Source organism: Ochotona princeps, chromosome 14, assembly GCF_030435755.1.
Source record: "Ochotona princeps isolate mOchPri1 chromosome 14, mOchPri1.hap1, whole genome shotgun sequence".
In the NCBI taxonomy this organism is placed as follows: Eukaryota; Metazoa; Chordata; class Mammalia; order Lagomorpha; family Ochotonidae; genus Ochotona; species Ochotona princeps.
In genome coordinates, this window is record NC_080845.1 from 31,895,950 (window position 1) to 31,917,878 (window position 21,929).

The following is a 21,929-nucleotide window of genomic DNA, read 5'->3' on the forward strand; positions in this document are numbered from 1 at the left end:
AATCTCTGACAGTTTTAAAAAAAAGCATGGGAGAGACAAGGGGAAGCACTAGATGAGTCAGGAGAAAGAGTTAGACATGGCCTGGAAAGCAAGGAATGTTGACGGCAGCCCACTGTTAGTTTTGGCATTGATGCTCAGAGCCCTAAGCTGCCAGCTCACCCATATCAGTCTCATACAGAGATGCTTTCTTTGGTCAAACACAAGATCCTCGGTATCCATAAATTCTAATTCACCATTTGGTAACAGAATTCCTGCAAAAACCTTGGTCCCTCTACCACACAGTCACCAAGATCAATCTGTTTTACCTTCTTACCTATGAAATCTATCTCCTTCTCTACAACCCTTAGTTTAGTCTTCAAAAATTCTCCCCTAGCTCACCAGCCTTTTTTCTTGGGTCCACCTGGGAGATCTGGTCCTCCTAGGTAGAAAAGATGGAGCACTGGATGGCAGGCCCTGATGCACATGGAGGATATAGCAGTCCATTGAGGCCTGCAGAGGATATCTAGTACCATAGCAAAGGAAGGAGAACAGAACAAATTGGACAACTACCCTGCCCAAATGATGACAGCAAAATCTGGTCAAATGGAGATATATTCTAAGGCAGACTATGTCAGTCAATGGACAGCAGAGAAGATTCCTCATCCTTGGATCAGCAAGATCGACAGCATTTCAGAAGTAGTGCATATACCTGGACAGAACTCTCAAAGCTTGCGCCACATCAGGCCCCTGGTTTAATAGGGTGGCCATTCCGCATTCCTGGGTATTAGGGCAGTTGGGAGGCTGGGAATGCCTCTTCCACTTATCTCCTGCCTTGCCCCAGAAACAGGAAGAAGAAATAAAAAATTTGGAAACAATGATCACACCCACTTTTCCCTAACCCTAGATCCTTTCCACCTTGGTCAACTATATAAAAATCATAAAAAATAAAATTTAAAAAGGCTAATAAATAAGAACCTTGTGAAGTCATTAAGTTTTAACAGGCAAGCAGAGGAAGAAAAATACTGTGTAGGAAACAAATATGGACTTGTCAGAAACAGGAAGAGGACCTGGAAAGCAAGACATCACATAAGCCACCAAAGAAGAATGTTTTTGGAAGAAATCAGTCAACAGTTTTTATCTTACCTGTCAGAAAAGAAACGCTCCAGGATGTTGATTTTCATCTGTAATGCTCTTCCCAACTTGTCATCTTTGGTTATTTATATATGAATGTCCTCAGGTATGGACTGAATAAACACATTTCTTTAACATGGCTAAAGATGACAACCAAAGGAAGTAGAAGTCTTAGGATTTGTTCTGTAACTCAGCCCTTCCTTGAAGTTGTTTCTACACTAGGTATGCTCTTCAGGATATGAGTGGAAATCTCAGCTGCAGAGTTCCCAAAGGCAACACAACCTGCTGCTACTTGTAAGGAGTGTGGGTCTCCTTAAGGACAAACTTCTTACAAACATAGGAAGCACACTCTGCCTTCATTTCTTTTATATCAAGTTAAAGTTACTTTATTCCTTGGACAACTGCTGGGCCCGGCACAGTAGTCTAGCAGCTAAAGTCCTTGCCTTACACACAGTGGGATCCATATGGGAGCTGGTTATTATCTTGGAGGCCCTGCTTCTCATCCAGTTCCCTGTCTGTGGCCTGGGAAAGCAGTCGAGGATAGTCCAAAGCCTTGGGATCCTGCATATGCATGGGAGATGAGGAAGAGGCTCCTGTCTCCTGGGTTTGGATCAACTCAACATCAGCAGTTGTGACCACTTAGGAAGTGAATCATCAGACAGAAGATCTTCCTCTCTGTTTCTCCTATCTGTATATCTGACTTTCTAATAAGAATAAATAAATCTTAAAAAAAAAAAACAAAAAAAACCTGTTACCTTAGCAGCCTCTAGGGATTCTTTTGACAAAACTTCTCTGACCACCCTAACCCCAAATCCCAAGGCCAACTGTTTGTTGTTGTTGTTGAAAGTGTTAATCATTCCTTTTGTAATCAATTACTAATGGCCTTATTAATACCATTTCACATTTGTACGTATTCATTCCAGAAATCTTTGCTTATTGTTTACAAAGTATTAACAGTTGTGTGAGGAACTAGCAATTAGTACATCAAGTGCAATCACTCCAGTTGTGAAAGTTGTCAGATTCAAAATGGAGTCACCCAGATTGAGTATGAGAAACAGACGTAGGGCCCGGCGGCGTGGCCTAGCGGCTAAAGTCCTCACCTTGAAAGCCCCGGGATCCCATATGGGCGCCGGTTCTAATCCCGGCAGCTCCACTTCCCATCCAGCTCCCTGCTTGCGGCCTGGGAAAGCAATTGAGGATGACCCAAAGCCTTGGCACCCTGCACCCGCGTGGGAGACCCGGAAGAGGTTCCTGGTTCCCGGCATCGGATCGGCGCGTACCGGCTCGTTGAGGCTCACTTGAGGAGTAAAAACATCGGATGGAAGATCTTCCTCTCTGTCTCTCCTCTTCTCTGTATACCCGGCTTTCCAATAACAATAAAATCTTTAAAAAACAAAAAAAAGAGAAACAGACGTAGAGAAGGTCATGATCTTCCTGATAGAACAGACACAGGGACAGCTAGCAGACAAGGACAGCTGGTCACTTAGACAAGAACACTTGCCTGATACGTTGTTTTGAAAAGCCAATCCAGTGAACTAGATTTTGACTGTGATTAGTTCTACTTGTAACTGAAGCTGCTTACCAAGCAGAGCTGGCCAGCCGTGTATAACACCAAAAATGCCAATGAAACTTCTTTCAAGACACCTCACAGTTTTCCTCTTCATCCAATAAAACCCCAACCTTCTCTTTGTTCCTCGGACAAACCAGAGGCCTCAATGGCACATGCATGTGTGTCCTGGATTATAATCCTAGTCTTAAAATTTCCAGGTGAAAAGCTTTTTGCATGAAGTTTTTCTCCATATGTTATGCTTGACTTTTGGCAGAGGACTTTTGGCAAGGAAAATGCCAGGAGAAAACAGAAACAAAGAAACACGCAGCCAGCAATATGACCACTGAATCCCTGAACCATATTTTTCATTCTGCACGTCTGAGGCTGCCAAGGCTTACTTGCCGAGAAGACTCTATGGGTGAGGATTGCCCCTTAATCCCTAAGACCACAGATTTAGATTTCTGCAGGCCCTTCATAAGCCAGGCAACAGCAAAAAGACTTCTTTACAGCTACCAAACAAAAGTAAATGAATAAGAGTACTGTAAATGAAAAAACTTCCTGTATAACAAAGGAAACAATCAACAATATGAAAAGGAAATCTATGAATTAAGATATGCAAGTCATGTATATGATAAAAGATTTAATATCTAAAACTTATAAAGAACTCTTATAACTCAGCAGTAAAAAAAACCAAGGGACTGGCACTGTGGCCTATCAGGTAAAGCCACCAGCCGTGACGACTTGATCACATATGGTTGCCGATTCCATTCCCAGCTGATTCATTTCCCATCCAGCTCCCTGCTAATGTGAATGGAAAAGTAGTGGAGGATGGTTCAAGAGCCTGGCCCCTATACCCATGTGGGAACTCCAGAAGAAGCTCTTAGCTCCTGGTTTCAGAATGGCTCAGCTTTAGCCATTATGGCCATTTGGGGAGCAAATCAGTGAACAGAAGATGTCTCTCTCCCTCTCCATGTAACTTCACCTTCCAAACAAACTAATTTTTTTAAAAAGCAAACCAGTAACTTTACTATAATGTGGGCATAGGCCTTGAAGAGACATTTCTCCAAAGACATAAAAATGGACAAAATGAGAAAGGTGTTTGGCAAAATAATCAAGATGTCACTCGGGACTTCAGCACCTCATACTGCAGTGCCTGTGTTTGAATCCCAGCTCTGCTTCCAATGCCAGCTTCCTGCTCATGAGCAGCCCAGGAAGCAGCAGGTTACATACGGGTCAAGCACCTGGCTCCTGTCACCCATGTTGTAGACATGAACTTAGTGAAACAGTGGGGATACAAACAGCACCCATATAGGATCCTGGCACATGCAAGATGAGGACTTTAGTCACTAGGCTGCTGCACCAGGCCCAGCTGCTCCATTTCTAATCCAGCTCCCTGCTCATGCCCTGGGAAAGAAGGGAAGGATGGTCAAATCCTTGTGTCCCCACATCTATGTAGGAGACCTGGAGGAAGCTACTGGCTCTTGACTACAAATTGTCTCCGTACCTGACAGTGTAGCCATTTGGGGAGTGAACCAATGGGCAGACCTCTCCGTCTGTCTTCCAAATAAAAATAGAAACAAATCTTTTGAAAAATTAAAGGAAAGCTATCCTATCATTTGCCACAACATGGATGAACTGTAGTATATAATGCTAAGTGAAATAAATCAGACACACAAAAAAGTACTGTATGGAACTAGCTGTAGGGAACTTCCCAGGTTGCTTTGTACCTAGACATATGTTACACTGCTAGAAGAAAAGCAACCAGTTTCTGGCAGGTATTCTCAGCCTGATTAACATCAAATTTGTGTTAAATATACCAGCGTGATAGCATAGTTGCTTATTGTACTTTTTTTCCTAAGATATGTGAGGAAGGCAGGGAACATGGGGCAACAACACTCACCAGTGACACCTGAAACTGCTTGTAGGCCACGCCAGCTAGGTTGAAGCACCACTAGCATGTGCAGGATCCAGGGCTGGGGCTGGGCCTAGTAAGAGAACTCTGGGGACTCCCCTGCTAGGCTACAGCTCACACTGGGGAGTGTGAGAGCTAGGGCTAGAGGTGACTCGGGCTGAGCAAAGCTGCAGCACCTATTGGCATGCATGTGGACTGCATTTTGGAGCAAGCCAGACTGGGCTAGGTTCTAGTACCCACTGGTGCTTGAGAGCTAGAATGAGTGTGAAACAGGCCAAGCCAGGTGGCGCATCCACCAGTTCACATAACAGCAAAGGTTGAGGGATGGGCCAGGCTGGCTAGTGTGTTGCATCTACCGGCAAGAACTGACTAGGGGTGGGTTGGGCTGGACTAAGCCAGGCTGTTATACCTGCTGGCAAATGGTGAGACTGGGGGCAGGTGCCTGCTGGCACACACGAGGACCAGAATTAAAGTGGGTCAACCAGGCTAGGTCACAGCACCCGCTGACAACTGCTGGGACTAGGTGTTACTCCCGCGTCAGACTGGACCACAGTACCCACTGGCTGGTGTGGGAACCAGGTCTAGGAGTGGGCATAGTTGGGAAACTGTGGGCATTCTGCTGTCTGGCTTCAGTTCCTGCTAAGGAGCATGAGAGCCAGAGCTGGGGACAGGTGAGGCTGATTTAGGCAACAGCACCCATTAGCATATGTATGGGCTAGGTCTGTGGAGGGGGGATTGGGGACCCATTAGCACGGAGTTAAGCTGCAGCACCCATGGATACGCACAAGAGCCAGATAGGATGGGGCACAGACTGGGCTAGGCTACAGCATATGCTAGCACATGCAAAAATCAGGGCTGGGAGAAGACCTGGTGAGGATTATTGGGGGTTGCCTCAACTAAGAGGTGGTACCCACTGGTATATGTGAAGACCAAACCTATTGTAGACTGGACTGGGACAGGCCACAGTACCCATCAGTTTGCATGAGAGATGGGGCTGAGGGCAGAACCAACTAGGCAGCTGCAACACCTGTGTGTGCATTTGCTGGTGCAGGTGACACCAAACCTGACCCTATACTGGATGATGCACACAACAGTCATGTCTGAGGTCATGCCAGGTGAGGTTTCTTGGGGGACTCCACAATTAGATGGCTGGTCTCAAACGCCAGCAACAGGGAAAATCACAATATATGTGATCCAGCCTCAAAGTGCATGTTTCAGATTGGGCCTCCTCAGTTGCAGACATCTGTGCAGTGGATAACACATCAAGTTGGAGAGCCTTGTCAAGTGCCTTGTCAGAAGATGGAAAGCAGAACACATTGAACCACTTGAACCACTCTGCTGGCTAAGCTTTAAAACTTGTTCCTGCGCTTATGGATATTCTAAGGCAGGATGCACTAGGATGGACTTGGTCAGCCAATACACACTGGAAAAATTTTTCTCAACACTGGTACATCCAAAGCCAATGACATCTCCGAACTATCAAAACCTTTGGAACACCCTTCCCCACTTTGGAGTCTCTAAGGCATAATCAAATAACCATTATCCCATCCCTGAGTGCTGATGTAGTTTGACAGCAAGGAGTAGCACCTTCCCCTTCCCCTGCCACTGTGGACACAGGAGAAAAAAAAAAAAGTGAAACTTTCATTCCACTGCATTTCTATATACAGGGACCCTCCCTGTCCTAATCAGAAACTCACATGGGCGTGCATCCCTCTCAACTATGTAAACAATGTTAAAACTCAACCACATTTAGGGCCCAGCACAGTAGCCTAGTGGCTAATGTCCTTGCCTTGCATGTGCTGGGATCCCATTTGGGCACCAGTTTGTGTCCCTGGGGCCCCACTTCACATCCAGCACCCCGCTTGTGGCCTGGGAAAAGCAGTACAGGACAGCTCAAAACTTTGGGACCCTGCATGCACATAGGAGACCTGGAAGAAGCTCCTAGCTCCTGGCTCCTAGATTCAGGTCAGCTCAGCTCCGGCTGTCACAGGCACTTGGGGAGTGAACCAGCGGATCACTCTCTGCCTCGCCTCCTCTCTGTATATTTCCAAAAAAAAAAAAAAAATTAAAAAATAAATCTTTAAAAAAATCAACCACATTTAAATTTTTTAAATACCACAAAATATATTGTATGACCTCACTTACATATGGAAGCTTTTTTTAAAAAGGCAAATATATAGGGGGATGGCTGAATTGGCTAATCCTCTTGCTGCTAGCACTGGCATCTCATATGGGCATCTGTTTGAGTCCTTACTGCTCCATTTGCTGTTCAGCTTCCTGCTTGTGACCTGGGAAAGCAACAAAGGACAGCCTGTCACCTTGGTATCTGCACCCAGGTGGGAGACCCAAAAAGGGTACCAGCTTCAGACCAGCCCAGCTTTGGCCATTACAATTATTTGGGGAGTAATCAATGGAAGAAAGATCTTATTGTCTCTCCTTCTCCCTGCAAATCTGCCTTTTCAGTAAAAATAAATTTTTTTTTAAAGATAAATGAGTGCGGAGGAAATTGGAACTTGTAGATCAAAAGATATTAAAAAATAGACAAAGTATACAAAAATATAAATGAGTAGGGCCCAGTGTGATGGCTCAGTGGCTAAATCCTCACCTTATAAGTGCCAGGATCCCATATGGGCTGTTCCACCTCCCATCCAGCTCCCTGCTTGTGGTCTAGAAAAGCAGTAGTGGATGTCCCAAAGCCTTGGGACCCTGCACCCGCGTTGGAGACCCGAAAGAAGCTTTTGGCTTCTACTCAGAAAAGCTCCAGCCATTATAGCCACTTGCGGAATGAAGTGAATGACTAACACACATCACAAGAGACACACACAAAATATATGAGAATTTGAGAGATGAAAGTATTTCTAGTTCTCGAGGTTACCACCTTGGGTGGGAGTCAGGAAAGGCTCCACAATGGAGGTGACATCTGGGCTTTGATACAGAAACTGTAAAACAGCAGTATATGTGGAAACCAAGCAGAATAAAAGGGTATTCAAGGTAGAATGTTCAGGATGAGCAAAGATTTGAAAGGGATAAAAAGGAAGGTATATTGCTTGAAAGGAAAGTAAGTTAGCGTTTCCTAGATGCTAACAACATCCCTTGCCCTGATATATGTATACTACCCAATGAAACTCACCCATTCACTAAGATAATCAGCTAATCAATTCAAAAGTGAAAAAAACTAAATTCTTAAAAGGCTATCTGACTTGGGTGGGTGCCGGGCCCATGAGCCCCAGAGGCTCGGGGTCAGCGGCAGGGATGCTGCAGGGTCTGGGTCACCTTACCTGGATCCTAGGACTTGTCTGCAAAAATTTGTCCTCAGTGGAAAAGACAATCATTGGGCAGCAAGTTCTGATGTACATGGAGGATATGGCAGCCCACTGGAACCTGAAAGAGTACGACTGGTACCACAGCAGAGGAAGGAAAGCAGCACAAGCTGGCAAAGTACCCCAGCCAAATGATGACAGCAAAACTCGGGGCAAGTGGAGACTTCAAAGTCAACTTTGTCAGCCAGTGGAAATTGGAATGGTTCCCTCATCCTTCAATCAGTGAGATTGACAGCATTTCAGAACCACTGAAACCACCTGGGCAGAGCCCTCGTAGCATGCACCACATTGGAACTCTGGGTCAATATCAGGTGCCCATTCCCCACCCCTGGGTACTGGAGGCGGTTGGAAGACTGGGAATTCCTCCTACCCTTATCTCCTCCCCTTCCTCAGATACAGGAAGAAGAAAGAGAAAGTTTGGGAACAATGATCACATCCACTTTTCCCTAAAACCTTGATCCTTCCAACCCTGACCAACAGTGTAAACATCAAAATAAAATAAAAAATTTTCAAAAATGAATTTTCAAAAATGACCGAGAAAAGAACTCCAAGAAGACCAATGTTTAGGTATGTGGATGACTGGGAGTCATTCTCAGACATCTGAAGAGAAGGGAGTGTTTAGGAAAGGCATATATTGCAATAGTCCAATAAGACAAAGCTGAAAAGCAACCATCAAATTAGGTACTAGGAATTCATTGCTGAATTTTAAAGAAATGGCAACGGAATCTCTCACAACAGACATTCCTCAAATGTGTTCCTTGGAAAACTAATCCAGCATGACATTTATCCAAAAAGGAATTTCATGGTCAGATAAGTTTGCAATAATACTGTGCATATTATACTCCCCTCACAACAGGCCTAAGCATATTCCAATCAGAGAAGTCCTTTGAGCAATTTGTTGGTGTTCCTCTCTATTGAACTTGAAGTTTTCCAATTTTCTTTGATCACAGAACTGTCTGTGACTTCTATTAACAACTCTCAGCTGGGGTTCTGTGCTGCACAACCTGGTTTGGAGAACAGCTTTCGAAGATGACAGTGGGAGACAAACAGGCCCTGCAATGAAATACATCCTCATCTGCATTACTCATCCTCATCGGGTCCCACGCCTACTAGCAGGGTGATCCTGCACAAGTTTCTACCTTCCTTTTTTTTTTAAGATTTATTTATTTATTTTTATTGGAAAATCTGATTTAGAGAGGAGAGAGGAAGAATGATCTTCCATCTGCTGGTTCACTCCCCAAATGACTGCAAAGGCTGGAGCTGAGTCAATCTGAAGCAAGGAGCCAGGGGCTTCTTCTGGATCTCCCACATGAGTGCAGGGTCCCAAGGCTTTGGGCCATCCTCAACTGCTTTCCCAGGGTAGAAGCAGGAAACTGGACGGGAAGCAGGGCTGCTGGGATTAAAACAAGCACCCATATAGGATCCCAGCACTTGCAAGGTGAGGACTTTAGCCACTAGGCCCACTTCATCAGGCCCAGTTTCTACCTTTCTAAACACCTAGCTCCTTATCTACAAGGTAGTCCTTGTAAATATACCTAAGTTATGGAATCAATGTGAGGAATTCATTGACTGATACACGCAGAGAACCTGATATTGTAATTGAGTTTTAGCAGCTTTCAATAAAAGTAATTATTGTGACAATCATCATTATGACAAATTTAAAAGAAAACTATAGGAGCGGGCATCCCTGAGTAATTAAGATGCTAATTAAGACACCCATGTTCTCCACCTCAGTGCTTTGGGTTCAATTCCTGGCTCCAGCTCCTGATTTCAGCTTCGTGCTAGTGCAGACCCTCAGAAGGAATGGCGATGGTTCACTGGTTGGGGTCCTGTCACCCATATGGGAAACCTGGATTGAGTTCCTAGATTCCAAATTCAGTCCAAATACAGTTCTGGGCATTGTGGGCCTTTAGGGAGTGAATCAGTGGGTGAGAGCTCTCTCATTCACTGGCTCTGTCAGTCTCTCTCTCTGACTCTCAAAAAAGTAAAACAAAAAGCAACAATAACAAAAGACAAAACTAGAAAGGCAAGGATACTAGTTTGAGGGCTTTCAGTGAGTGAAAGTGGAGCTATGTAATGTTGTTGCAATGAGGCAAAGAGGAAGGTGTAGGAATGGGGGTGAGGATCTATTCATGGCTCAGAAATGGCAGAGGTAATACTTCTGATCCAGTTCAAACATGGAGCTCTCAAAATGGCACAGGCTCCACTGAGGTCCAGAGAGCACGTAGTTTTCAGATACTTAGAAAGTTCTGGTCTCAGCTATCATATAACCAGGCCACTGGGGGCAAAGGCCCTCGTACAGCATTCTGAACAGCCACTACTTCCCTCTGTCACAGGGAGGACTCTCTGGTGAAACATTAGTAGAACTTATTCCTGGGAAGGACTTACCAACTTAAAAAACCATGGTTAGCAGATGTTAGAAGTATTCAGACTCATGTGCAGGATTTGCATTAAGCAATATCACAAATAAAGCTCCCTCAACAGAGCACAGAATAAATCACAATACAATCACAGAAAGAAATACTATGTAGCTAATTTTAAAAGTGAATATTTGTACTAATATTTGTACAATATTTGTACTAATAAAAAAAAGTATGTAACTGTTAATACAGCTGTAACTGCATTTGTACTAACAAGGAAAAATCTCCAAGATATAACAGCAAGTGAGAAACAAAGGACAATGTGGAAATACATAATGCCCTCGTGGATACGCACACTTGTAAATTCATGAAACGTATGGATTGATTCCTAAGACACATGTAAACAATGAATTGGGGAAACAGGGACTGGGAGCTTGGGAATGTAAATCAGGAGGGAACCATATATACATAACATGTATAATATATACATATATACATGCACATCCTTTGTTTAATTTTACATTTACACGTTCATTATTCAAAATATTTTTCAACAAGGATTTATTTACTTTATTTGAAGGGAGTTACAGAAAATAAAGAGGGAGAGTCAGAGAGGGATCTTCCAACTGTAGGCTTACCCCCAAATGGCTACAAGAGCCTACACTGGGCAAGGGCAAAGCCAGGAGCTTCATCTGGGTCTCCCATGTGAATGCATAGGGGGCAAACATTTGGGCCATCCTCTGCTGCTTTCCCAGGCCATTAGCAGGTAGAACATGAACCAGTGTCCATACAGGATGCTGGCAACACAGATAGGCACTTTATCTGTTATGCCACAATATCAGCGCCCCCCCCCCTTTTTTTTTAAGTATTAGAAGAACAGCAATGGTAGGGAAAGCACACAACAGCTGCGAGGGAAAAGGAGGGCTCAGAAACTGATGGGCTTCAAGAAGACAAAGTTAAGGGGACAGTCACAAGTAGGGAAGATCATAGGGTAAAAGATTATGGCAAAGAGTGCTCCTGGCACAATAAATCTTATCAACAACAACAAAAAGTCTCTCCTTGGAGGGAGTCCCAGAGAAAAATACAAGTTTGTAGGACAGAAGCTAATTCTTTTAGTGAGCGGCCTTGAGGAAATGCTGACTCAGCTCAGGCTGAGTAGCTGCCATGCTTGATCTCCTTGGGACTACTCCACTCAAACACAAGTCTTCTGATATCTTTAATTGGTTCTACCCTGACTTACCAAGGCTCTCCTTCCTCTGCCGCCTTCAACAACCTGAAGGCTCCTATCAGGCCTTCCTTACGGCCTCTCTCCAAGCTTTCTCCTTCACTGTCCCTTCCACCTGAACACCCACCCACCTGCTGCCACAACAGTCTCTGTTTCTAGAGCTGAAAGTCTCACCTCCTCCCCCAGATTTTTCTGCAGCTAAACCAAATAAGGTACAGATTTATATCCATTCCCACCCACACTGCCAACATCACTGCCTCATCAGCATTAGCAATGTCATCGAACACTTATTAAGTGCATATGGCCAGATGCTCAACCAGCCACTGATGACCCCACATGATCCCTTCTCTCAACTTGTCAGAAACTGCATAAAAATGACAAGCACAGCAAGTTTTCCAAGACAGTTTCTCAAAGTATATTAAATGCAATGTCAGCTAAATACTCATAAATGACCTGCAAACTCAAATCAAATAAGCAGAGAAATAAAAACTGAAACAATAGGATACCATTTTTCATTAAAATGCCAAACATTTCCTAACATAATCATATTCAGCATCGGTACAGCACATTCAAATAGCCAAAGTACAAGCTGGAAAAAACTTTTCTGGAAACAAATTTAGAAGTTTATCAGAAATCTTTTTAAAAGAACACAGTTTAACTCAGTATTTATTTAAAGCCATTGTGAGAAATATGTCAATAATTTAAAATGAAAACAGATTTGTTCGTAACAATGCTCATCACACCACAGGTGTAAGAGCAAAAAAATAAAAGGATTCATTACAGAACATTTACATGACTATTTTAATCTATTTATAAATGTTAACTCATATTTTCAAAAATATTTAGTAATAAAGAATAAGGTTCACAAATTGAGAACTTTTAAAATACATTTATTACAATCCAAATGAAATGGATCCAAATGAATATGAATATATGCTCATATATATATCGCACTCATATATTAAACATTCATGTTCATTATATGTATATTTTGTGTACACACATATATGACATGTACATATTAAACATACACATACATTATATGTATATTGTATATATATTACTTATAAGACACAGCAAATGCTAATAGTTAATACTTTGTCATTATTGGCTTTAAGCGCTGAGCCTTAAGAAGATGTAAAATGGCATTAGAAGATAAAGAAGCAGCTGGATGGAGCTGGCCCTGTGATACCAGCATCCCACGTGTGCACAAATTCGAGTCCCGCCGAGCTGTTCCACTTGAGATCCAGCTCCCTATGAATGTGCCTGGGAAAGCAGTGGGGGATTAGCCAAGTGCTGGGGCCCCCGCACCCACATGGGAGACCTGCAAGAAGCTCCTGGCTTTAGACCAGCCCAACTCTGGCTTTTGCAGCCATCTGGGGATTGGATTTTAAACTAGCTGAATTAAACATTAAGTGTATTCAAGGCAATGCATAGACTTTCATGATAAAAAAAATTATGTATATTTTCAATGTCGTGTAAACAGGGTAGTACAAAGAATTAAAGCTAGAAAGGCTGAAGCCAGCACTGTGGCACAGCTAGTTAAGCCTCCACCTGAAGCACCATCATCCCATATTGACGTACATTCTAGGCTTTGTTGCTCCAGTTCTGATCCAGCTCCCTGCTACAGTGTGTGGAAACAATAGAGGGTACCCAGGCTCTTGGGCCTCTATACCCAAGTGAGAGATCCAGGAGGAACCTATAACAGGGGTTTTTCAAATGACTTTTCAAGGGTCTGTTTTTTGTGTTTGTTTTAGTTCCCTATATACCATGGACTAATTTTGGCCTATATCCTGTTTAATGCGACAAAATCACTGATGTGCTTGACGTCATGGCCCATCAAATTACCTTCTAAAGGCTCCCTTTCAATTTTGGTATGTAATTCATCAAAGACTAGAAACAGTTCCTGGACTGGAGTGGTCCATGAAATACACTTGAGTCACATTGAGCTAAATCAGACAGGATTTTATTCCTTCATGAAGGCCAGGGAGGACCACTGAAGTATATTTTTTCTAGTTTCCTTTTTTAGGTCATAACTTTACTAGATAAAATTGATAATCTTAAGATAAAGATGCTGTTATTCTTCACATTTCCCAATCAGGAAAAATGTGACCTATTCAACTTAAGTCATTTTCCTCACAATGACACACAGAAAACACTGGCAACTCATGTGAAGTTTCTCAAAAACAAAAAAGTTCTTGTGAGTTTGTAAGAAAACCACCAACAGTTTAATAGAAAAATGGGCAAAAAGTATGAATCTATGTACAGACAAGCAAATACTAATAATCATTAGTATTTTACAAACAGTGAAAAAACAATGAACAACCAAAAAAATTTAAACTGCCAAGACACACTCAGCAGGCAGACTAGCAATACACAAGTCTGACACGTCACTCTCTTGGTGGACTAGGGAGGAGAAAAGCACCCTTGTGACAATACTAATAGAGGTATTAATCGGTACTCTCTTTAGGGAAAGCACAGATGCCTTGAGGTAATTAGTAAAGTTACTCTTTTAAGGTATATCTTACACTCACTTGAGGTTAAGTATGGGTATGTATTGTTACAGCCAGAGAAATGTAGGCGAAAGTGACAGTTGTCACTACTGGACAGAACTTCGAAGAGCCAAAGTGAAATGAATGTGCTATGCTCTTTTCCACTTGTTTCTTTCTATCCCTTTACCCCTGTGGTATTCTAGATGCTGTTCTGCTCCATCAGCCTGGATGACAAGTATATATTAAAATAGGGGACCGGCGGCGTGGCCTAGCGGCTAAAGTCCTCGCCTTGAACACCCCAGGTTCCCATATGGGCGCCGGTTCTAATCCCGGCAGCTCCACTTCCCATCCAGCTCCCTACTTGTGGCCTGGGAAGACAGTCGAGGAGGGCCCAAAGCCTTGGACCCTGCACCCACGTGGGAGACCCGGAAGAGGTTCCTGGTTCCCGGCTTCAGATCGGCACAGCACCGGCTGTTGTGCTCACTTGGGGAGTGAATCATCAGACGGAAGCTCTTCCTCTCTGTCTCTCCTCCTCCCTGTATATCTGACTTTATAATAAAAGTAAATAAATCTTTTTTAAAAAAAGACATATTAAAATAGAATTCTATGGTAGCATGGACAAGAAACACATTTGTTGCTTTAAGCTATTGACAAATGGAGGCTAACTGGGCAATATGTATCCAACATATATTCCCTCAGACATACCAGGCATGCATACAGAGGAACCTAACTAAAAGTGTACTTATTTGTAACATTATTTGTTATAGCAAATGGCTAGAAATAACCAAATGCACAATTAAAATTAAGTCCTTGGAGTACATTTATATAACAGATTATGAAAAATCCACTTAAGGGTTTTTAGTAAGGAAAGGTTTCCACGTAAAAAATCAAGATGTTCTCAGTGTGAATTGTACAGTTTTAAGAATATAACTATTTATCACTCTTATAAAAAAGATAAAGAAGCACCTGGAGCTGGTCCAGCCAGATGTCTGTTTTATTTTTATTGGAAAGTCAGAGACACAGAAAATGAGAGTTATTTCCCATCTGCTGGTTCACTCCCCGAATGCCTATAACATCCAGGGTTAGGTCAAGCCAAAGCCAGGATTCCAGAACTCACTCCAAAGGAACCCCAAAACTTGAGCACTCACCTTCTATTGTGTCCAATTAGGAGGCAGGAATTGTGAAAGGAGCCAGAACTCAGGCCCCCACACTCCAACATCGGATACAGGCGTCCAAAGTGGTATCTTAGCTACTGTGCCAAATGCCCACCTCCCCCATTTTGCTTATTCTTACATAATGACATTCAAGATGATAAAAAAAAATTATCTTGGGCAGAGAGTAAAAGAGCGACAAATGGAGGTTCTGGTTATTTGAGAGGGAAAAAAAATCTCTATGCTGTATTTAATGTTTCTTCTGCATCAATCTGCATATTTCATCTTACATGGTAGCCTAATGGCTAAAGTCCTCGACTTGCATGTGCCAGTATCCCATATAGGCACCGGTTCTAATCCCAGCAGCCCTGCTTCCCATCCAGCTCCTGCTTTGGCCTAGGAAAGCAGTCTAGGATGGCCCAAGGCCTTGGGACCCTGCACCTGCGTGGGAGACCAGGAAGAGGCTCCAGGCTTCGAATTGGCTTAACTGGTCATTGTGTCTACTTGGGCAGTGAACCAGAGGATGGAAGTTCTTTCTGTCTGTCTACTCCATAAATCTGATTTTTCAATAAAAATAAATAAATCTTTAAGAAAATATGAATGGCATATTTTGCCTCGATTTTAAACTAATATCAGATCCTTCTTTGCAGGAAGAATTGTATTGTATCAAGCAATTAAAATGTGAAAAGCATAAAAGGAACATTTTACATACTCTTTAATGATAAAAAATATTTTTACTATTCCTAACAATATTAGTAGTACTATGTTTTTAGTGGAAGCAATATGATATAATATGCCTTGTCATTTTTTTAGATTTTGCTTTAATATCTTGCTATAGAATGACTTATAGGCCTGATTCCACATTCAATCAGTTCAAAGCTCTCACAGCAGAAAAACATACTGATACATCAGTCAAGTGAATCTGTGATTGGCTCCTAGAGGCTAACTATCCAAAGAATTTGTTCAAATCTGGCTAGTTATCTTGTCTGACGTTAGTCCATTATCCTTGCAAGAAAGAAAGATTTTTACATTTTTTTACCTTTTTAATTATTATTATCATTTTATGATACAGTTCCATAGGTTCTAGGATTTCCCTTACCCCTCCCAAAACCCTCTCCTCTCCACACTGAGTTCCCCTATACTATTTCTATAGTATAGCTCTTCACAGTCATATGTCCATTATTGCGGGCATGGACAATGGCAGAGAGTCCAACATCCTATTGTCAAGATATAACTAACAATTTCATTGGGAGTCCATCTTTGACCTGGAAGTAGAGGTGCATATTGCATTGTATCCTCACATCTGGATACGATAGTCTCCATTACACAGTTACTATCCTTAAATGAAAAGTCACAATACAAAATCAACAGGAAGAAAAACAGAAATTTACACTGCCATGAAGTTAAATAACATGCTACTGAATGATTAATGTATCACTGAAGAAATGAAAAAGCAAATCAAGAACCTTCTTAAAGAAATGATGCTACTGTATGATCTATGAGTCAGTAAAGATTTAATGAGAAAGCAAGTGTTTTCAAGAGATAAAGCTAAAATAATGTACATAGAAAGAAATATTATTACATTTTAACAAATAAGTTCAAATGTCACTGAAAATTTCAGTGGAAGAATTTTTAATATATCAATAGTCTCTCTTCAACATTTTTAGGGTTATGAGTTATGAGGTTTTTTAGAGTTATGAGTTTTTATTAGCAATATTCACTGTTTCTGATAAGAAAAGGACACATAAGTATGGAAGATAAAAGATCAGTATGGAAGATTTTTAAATCACACATATTCAAAATGCTTTCTCCAAACTAGTTAGCATTTCAGTAATTACCAAACATTATCTTCTCTCTGAATGATCAAATTAAAGAGTGCTTGCATGAAGTTAGGGCAATCTAAAAAATGATAGTGATGTATTACGATTCATGTTATAAATTAGGAATCTGAGTCCAGACTGACATAAATTAATGAAACAAGAAGGAATCTCTTTCTTGCAGAATGTCAACTAATTAATGCAGAAAACATACTGGAATCAGAGCTACACTTGACAACCACAATTAGTGGAGGTGGGTTTACACAGAAATCATCAATGAATTAATGAGCTGGCAGGTGGAGATTAGCAGAGGAACAAGATACCACACAGTCTCAGAGGATCTCATCTGAAAAGCACTTGCAATCACAGAACGCCAATAAAGTCTTAATCAAATCAGTAAGGAAAACCTAAGAAACTGCGTCAACACATCATGTCTGGTGTGATGCCTTGAATTTCTTTTGTGTTATTCCTGCCAAGATAGTATAGCCTGACTTCAGACATGAGAAGACACCAAATGGACTCAAAACAAAGAATATATCATAAACATGACAAATCTGTGACACCTACAATTGTTGAGGAAAGAAAAGCCCAAGGAACATCCCCCAGGGAAGGAGACAAAAGAAGCATGTCATCCTGGGATTGGATCCTGGGTCAGACAGGAAAAAGACAACAACTGGCAAACTTGGGACAGAGTCCTGATGACAGAGTTGTCCTTATTTCACAGATTTGGATGTGGACATTGTGGTTATGCAGAAAAGCAGCCATTATTTTTGAGCAATACAAACAGGATTGTTTAGGAATGATAGATCACCATGTCTGCAACCTTCCCTCCAATGGATCGGACACAGACTGCTCACAGCGGAGTGAAGGTGAAGAAGCAAATGAAAACTGTCACTAACAGGAGCGTCGGGTGACAGGACACGGTTCTTCACACTATTGTCTCTGCAACTTTTCCCCAAGTTGAAATGTGCACTTACACATGTGAACATGCTTGCATTTTTAATATCTGCCTGGTTCTGTATTGAGGATAACCTATCTACTGACAAACAGGCAAGGACACATCAAACTCATTTACACACAAAATGAAAAACACCTTTTTTACTTTGCTTCAGATTTTCTTAATGTTTAACACCATGGGTCTTAAACTAGGTAATCCCGTAAGTTTTCTGTATATTGTTTTTGGCCCCACACCATAGTCAGTGGTACTTGAACTGGTTGGCTGGTAGGCACAACCGACCTAGGAAGCCTGAAATACTTTCCTTGCCTAAGCTCAAACTAAATTGCTTCTGGAGAAAGAATGCACTTAAAATAAGCTTGTAAACTTCATCTTCAGGCTCTCAACAACTAGCCAAGGTCTAGGTGATTTCTATTAATATGTACACAGGAGAATCAAGGCCATCTCCTAGCTCTCAAGGCTCTGGCTTCTCATGCATTCTCAGAAGCACACACACAGTAAGATGACTAACAACTGGCTGTTTCTCCCACTTTGAAAAAGAAAAAATGCTTCAACCAGTATTGCAGCAGACTTCCTACCTCTTGCAGCTGGAGTCGGACTTTGGTGACGGCTCGGATCCAGTGCACTCTGGCTTGGGTGGATGGTGAAAATGCCTTCTCTTCAGGAAAACTTGAAACAAAGAAAAGAAAGCCAAGGCCATAAAGTAACAGTGCTCAAAACAAGGTTGCTAAATATCTAAAACAGAATGCTTTGCTACTCAAAGGCCTGCAGAAAACGGCATAGTCCTGATACTTGAAACAATCCCTTTCTAAATGACAACCCTAAAAGGAGATTTTCCCATCTTTTTCCTCTCTTCTTTGCATTTTTCATTTTGTCCAATGAGAAGCTTATTGGGACAGTCAGGAGTGAGGTCACTAGGAGCAACGGCAAGGGTCTCAAGTCAACGTCCAGGGCAAACACTATGGGGAGAGTAGGGCCTCTCAAACACCACCAAACTGCTTTGAGAACTTCCATGGCAGCCCTGGGGCAGAATTCTGCTCCTGTAAACCCTGCCTGCTCTACTAAGTGTTTTGGAAGATTTATCAATCCCTAGACTACATAAGAATAATAAAGTCATGGTCCTTTGTCTGCCAATGATCCTGTTCCTTGAGCGGGCCTCAGAAAAACCCTCATCAAGACGCTCAATAAGTAAGACATCTTTGAGACAGAAGTACTACTCTATGAGAGTACTAGAGCAAGTCATGATCCAGGTTCTTAACTGGAATGGGGATTAATTCTTGGTGATCATGCTGCTTCTTCCTCCCTTTGGGGCTCAAAACAAAGACAGCAGCCATATGTCCACTATGTCCACAGGCACATTGCATGTTATAAAGATGGGTCGCTTGTTTGAAAGCATCTGTGGGCATTTTTGGCCAAGAGAGAACTGAGCTTCGGTTGCACAGTTATGACAGGAGAGGACACATCTGGTAGAAAAGGTCATGTCCTAAAGCTAAGCATTTCCGTCTCTGCACCAAGAGCTCTGCTCTGACAGTAAGTTCAGGGCTTAAGATCCATCAACGGCCATCCACTCTATGGCTCATCCACTCACTGAGAATGCTGATCCAGAGGTCTCATTTATTACATAAGCCACCAGAGAGGACTAAAAACTAAGGAAGGGGAAGGAGAAGGGAAGTCTATACCTTCACAGAGGTATATAACTTATGCATCTTACGCATTAATCCAGTGATGGTATAGAAGCCCCAGGCATTCTCCAAGTTTTATCATTATAAAGCATTCAATGAGCTGATATTTCCGGTTTTAATATTACACACTGAAATTTGAGCATCTAAGCATTGCCCAGGCCTTATCACTCTATCCACTGGTTTTCAACTGGGGGCAATTTTGTTCCCCAGAAAGAATGATCTGGCCCAAATGTCAATGGTGCCAAGATTAGGAGATCTGTTTTTCCCTAACCTATCAACTACCCTAACCAATTTAAGTCAAAACATACAAACTCTACATGAAATATTATAAGACTGTTAAAAGGATAAATGTGAAGTTGTGTTCACAAGGATACCAATTGTCAGATACAGTGCTGGGCCTAAGGAGGCAGAGGGACAGCTTAATTCTTGTTCCCAAGTCAACTCTTCTTAAACCCTACCTTAATTTTCTCTACCAGACTACAACAAAACAAAAGAAACAATACCCACAAAAGAAGGTAAAATATCAACATGCTGGGACATCAGGAAAAGCAGCCCTGCCCCCTTCCCAGTGAATGAAATAACCTGCAAAGCTCAGATCAGTTCCTGACCTAGAGGGCTGCCTTTTGCAGGTCAACCAGTAAAAGGCTCAAGAAATCCCAGATCATTGCAATTTGGCAATGACAAAGAACCCCAGAGTTCTCTAGAGATCCAAAGTATCTAAGGAATTATACCAGTAAGCAAAGGAACTGCTGGAGATTTAAACCTGGCTTTCTTGACTATCACTGTACCCATCTATAGGAACCAATGAAGAGCACTCATATTCAGTGTCACCACAGGACTGGTTTGAAGAAGCAACATGAGCTCCTCAAGACAGCCATCACCTACCTCTCCTGGGGGCCTGTGGTGTGGTCTTTGTGTAGCACCAGATCTGGGGGAGGATGGGCTGTGGCCTCTTCTTTTATCTCCTGGGGTTCACACGCTTTCCCTTTCTCAACTTCACATGTCAATTCCAAGGCTTTCTCTTGTTCTCCAAAACCTGTTTGGCCATCTCTGCTGAGGCTGCAAGAACTATGGCAGGAATGAATGGAGTCCCTCTCCCGACGGTCATCGTCTTGTTCATGGTACTGGTCTAGTTCACTCAGCTGAGAGCTTCCTTGACTCACGTTACAGGAGGAGCCATACCTACTACTGCTGGCAGGGCTGTGAAAAAGAGACAAAAACAGATGAATAAGTAAATGCAAACCAGGCACCACCACAAAATTATGTTAACAGCAAAATTCACGAGCAGGAAGTTCCTGGAGAGAAAGGACCAAATTTCACAATCTAGAAAAAGTTGCGTCTATTCAACAGAGCTACAACAGGAAAAAAACACAGCACAACATATTGTCTTCCAATAACACTTTTTCTCAGCCCTATGCTCAATTCTGAAGAATATTTGTCCTTATTGTGCTATTTATGAGTAGGATTAAAAATTATTTCAATAGCCAGTTGCTTATCTGAAATTCTTTACTCGGTCTTCTACAAAGACTTGTCCAGTGGCTATGACTAGCCCTTTCTAATTTCCACATAGTAAATTGTAGTAATGAACTTTTTTATATTATTTATTGAATTGAGGTTCCAATTTCTTCCTCTAATTATAAATGTGTATACACATATGCTAGAATAAGCAAAAGGAGAGTGGATGTTTTCCTTCAATTATTTCATCCTTCTACAAGATGAGATAATGAAAGATCAAGGCCCAAGAAATTGCAGAGGGTTACTGCCTCACCAACATGAATGATACAATGATATCCTTAATAATACTGCAAATATCCAATCAGAGTCAGACTAAGAGACTGATATCTGCTAAATCCTTTTGAGTGAAGTCTCATAGGAACTCAGAGCTATCCTCCATAGCTTTTCAATCTGAAACACTGGTATTCTTGAAGGATCTATGCAAATCCATATGGAATCTACACCACCCCAAGTTATTTTTTGCAACCTGTATTTTACTTAGTAGCCTCATTGCCACTGGAGGAAGCACCTTAGAAGACCTGAAAATGCAAACATGGGCCTCTCCCAATCTACAACAAAATACAAGTGCCTAAGGTCTATGGAAGCTGTAGGATGTAGTTGTAATTTACATACGTCATTCAACTACCTGCTGCCTCTTTGTGCTCTCCTTTCTCCCTTTTACATTACATATAAGGCAGAATAAACCGCAGCAGGTAAATCTTGAAGTGCAACCTTTCCTTTAAGAGGTAACTCACTGTCTTTCCCACGCCCCCCAAAAATGAGTTACATTTGATATTAAAGAAAGGAGAGGGAAAAAAATGTCCACACATTAGTTTTTGCTACTTAACCCCTAGCTAACACG

The 21,929-nt window shown here is 42.0% G+C and overlaps 1 protein-coding gene across 7 annotated transcripts in view; it reads right to left on the reverse strand.

Moving 5' to 3' along the window:
* The window catches only part of UNC13B (unc-13 homolog B), a 213,076-nt gene that overhangs the window by 70,894 nt on the left and 120,253 nt on the right, over positions 1 to 21,929 (reverse strand). For all 7 annotated transcript variants that reach the window (XM_058672175.1, XM_058672174.1, XM_058672171.1 and 4 more), the window contains 2 exons: positions 20,459 to 20,773; positions 18,470 to 18,560 (listed from right to left, as the gene is read on the reverse strand). In XM_058672175.1, coding sequence (XP_058528158.1) covers positions 18,470 to 18,560; positions 20,459 to 20,773 — 406 coding nt within the window. The remainder of the gene's footprint in view (positions 1 to 18,469; positions 18,561 to 20,458; positions 20,774 to 21,929) is intronic.